The sequence below is a fragment of the Charadrius vociferus genome, unplaced genomic scaffold, assembly GCF_000708025.1.
Source record: "Charadrius vociferus isolate BGI_N301 unplaced genomic scaffold, ASM70802v2 scaffold3295, whole genome shotgun sequence".
NCBI lineage: Eukaryota > Metazoa > Chordata > Aves > Charadriiformes > Charadriidae > Charadrius > Charadrius vociferus.
In genome coordinates this window covers 1,829-2,753 of record NW_009648294.1, presented here as the reverse complement: position 1 = coordinate 2,753, position 925 = coordinate 1,829, and the positions used below count along the sequence as shown (strand labels likewise).

At 59.9% G+C, this 925-nt stretch overlaps 1 protein-coding gene across 1 annotated transcript in view; it reads right to left on the bottom strand.

The window, feature by feature from the left end:
- Positions 1-21: 21 nt before the first annotated feature.
- The window catches only part of CPSF1 (cleavage and polyadenylation specific factor 1, 160kDa), a gene marked incomplete at both ends in the record, with an annotated part of 2,729 nt that continues 1,825 nt past the window's right edge, over positions 22-925 (bottom strand). The window contains 2 exons of the mRNA XM_009884538.1: positions 22-161; positions 258-404. Of these exons, the coding sequence (XP_009882840.1) occupies positions 22-161; positions 258-404 (287 nt within the window). The remainder of the gene's footprint in view (positions 162-257; positions 405-925) is intronic.

Here is a 925-nt window from a genome sequence, read left to right as displayed (position 1 = left end):
ATCGTCACCGTCGTCACTCACCGATGGGTTTGGGGACGGCCAGCGCCTGGGTGCAGTCGAAGGGCAGGTTGCTGAGGGACCAGATGACGGGATGGACCTTCTGCATGATGTTGAGGGAGATGGCCACGATGCTGCAGGTGTCCTGACGCACCGCCACTCGCCTGCGGGGGACGGGAGACGGCGTCACACCCCCGGTGGGGGGGACACACGGACACGGAACGGTCGGGGCCGGGGATGGGGAGGCGGAGGGGGCTCACCCCGGCCAGGTCTGGTTGGGTTCGAAGAGGATGAGGAGGGTGGGCTCGTAGTAGCCGTAGAGGAACTGCATGTCGATGATGTTGAGGAGCTTCTCGTCCAGCTCCCGCACGTCGATGATGTAGCTGGGTAAGAAGCTGGACTTCTGCCTGCGCCGGGAGAGGAGGAAGAGAGAGGAGGAAGAGGAGGAAGAGAGAGGAGGAAGAGGAGGAAGAGAGGGAGGAGGAAGAGGAAGAGGGAGGAGGAAGAGGAAGAGGGGAGGAGGAGGAAGAGAGAGGAGGAGGAAGAGAGAGGAGGAGGAAGAGAGAGGAGGAGGAAGAGAGAGGAGGAGGAAGAGAGAGGAGGAGGAAGAGAGAGGAGGAGGAAGAGAGAGGAGGAGGAAGAGAGAGGAGGAGGAAGAGAGAGGAGGAGGAAGAGAGAGGAGGAGGAAGAGAGAGGAGGAGGAAGAGAGAGGAGGAGGAAGAGAGAGGAGGAGGAAGAGAGAGGAGGAGGAAGAGAGAGGAGGAGGAAGAGAGAGGAGGAGGAAGAGAGAGGAGGAGGAAGAGAGAGGAGGAGGAAGAGAGAGAGGAGGAAGAGAGAGAGGAGGAAGAGAGAGAGGAGGAAGAGAGAGAGGAGGAAGAGAGAGAGGAGGAAGAGAGAGAGGAGGAAGAGAGAGAGGAGGAAGAGAGAG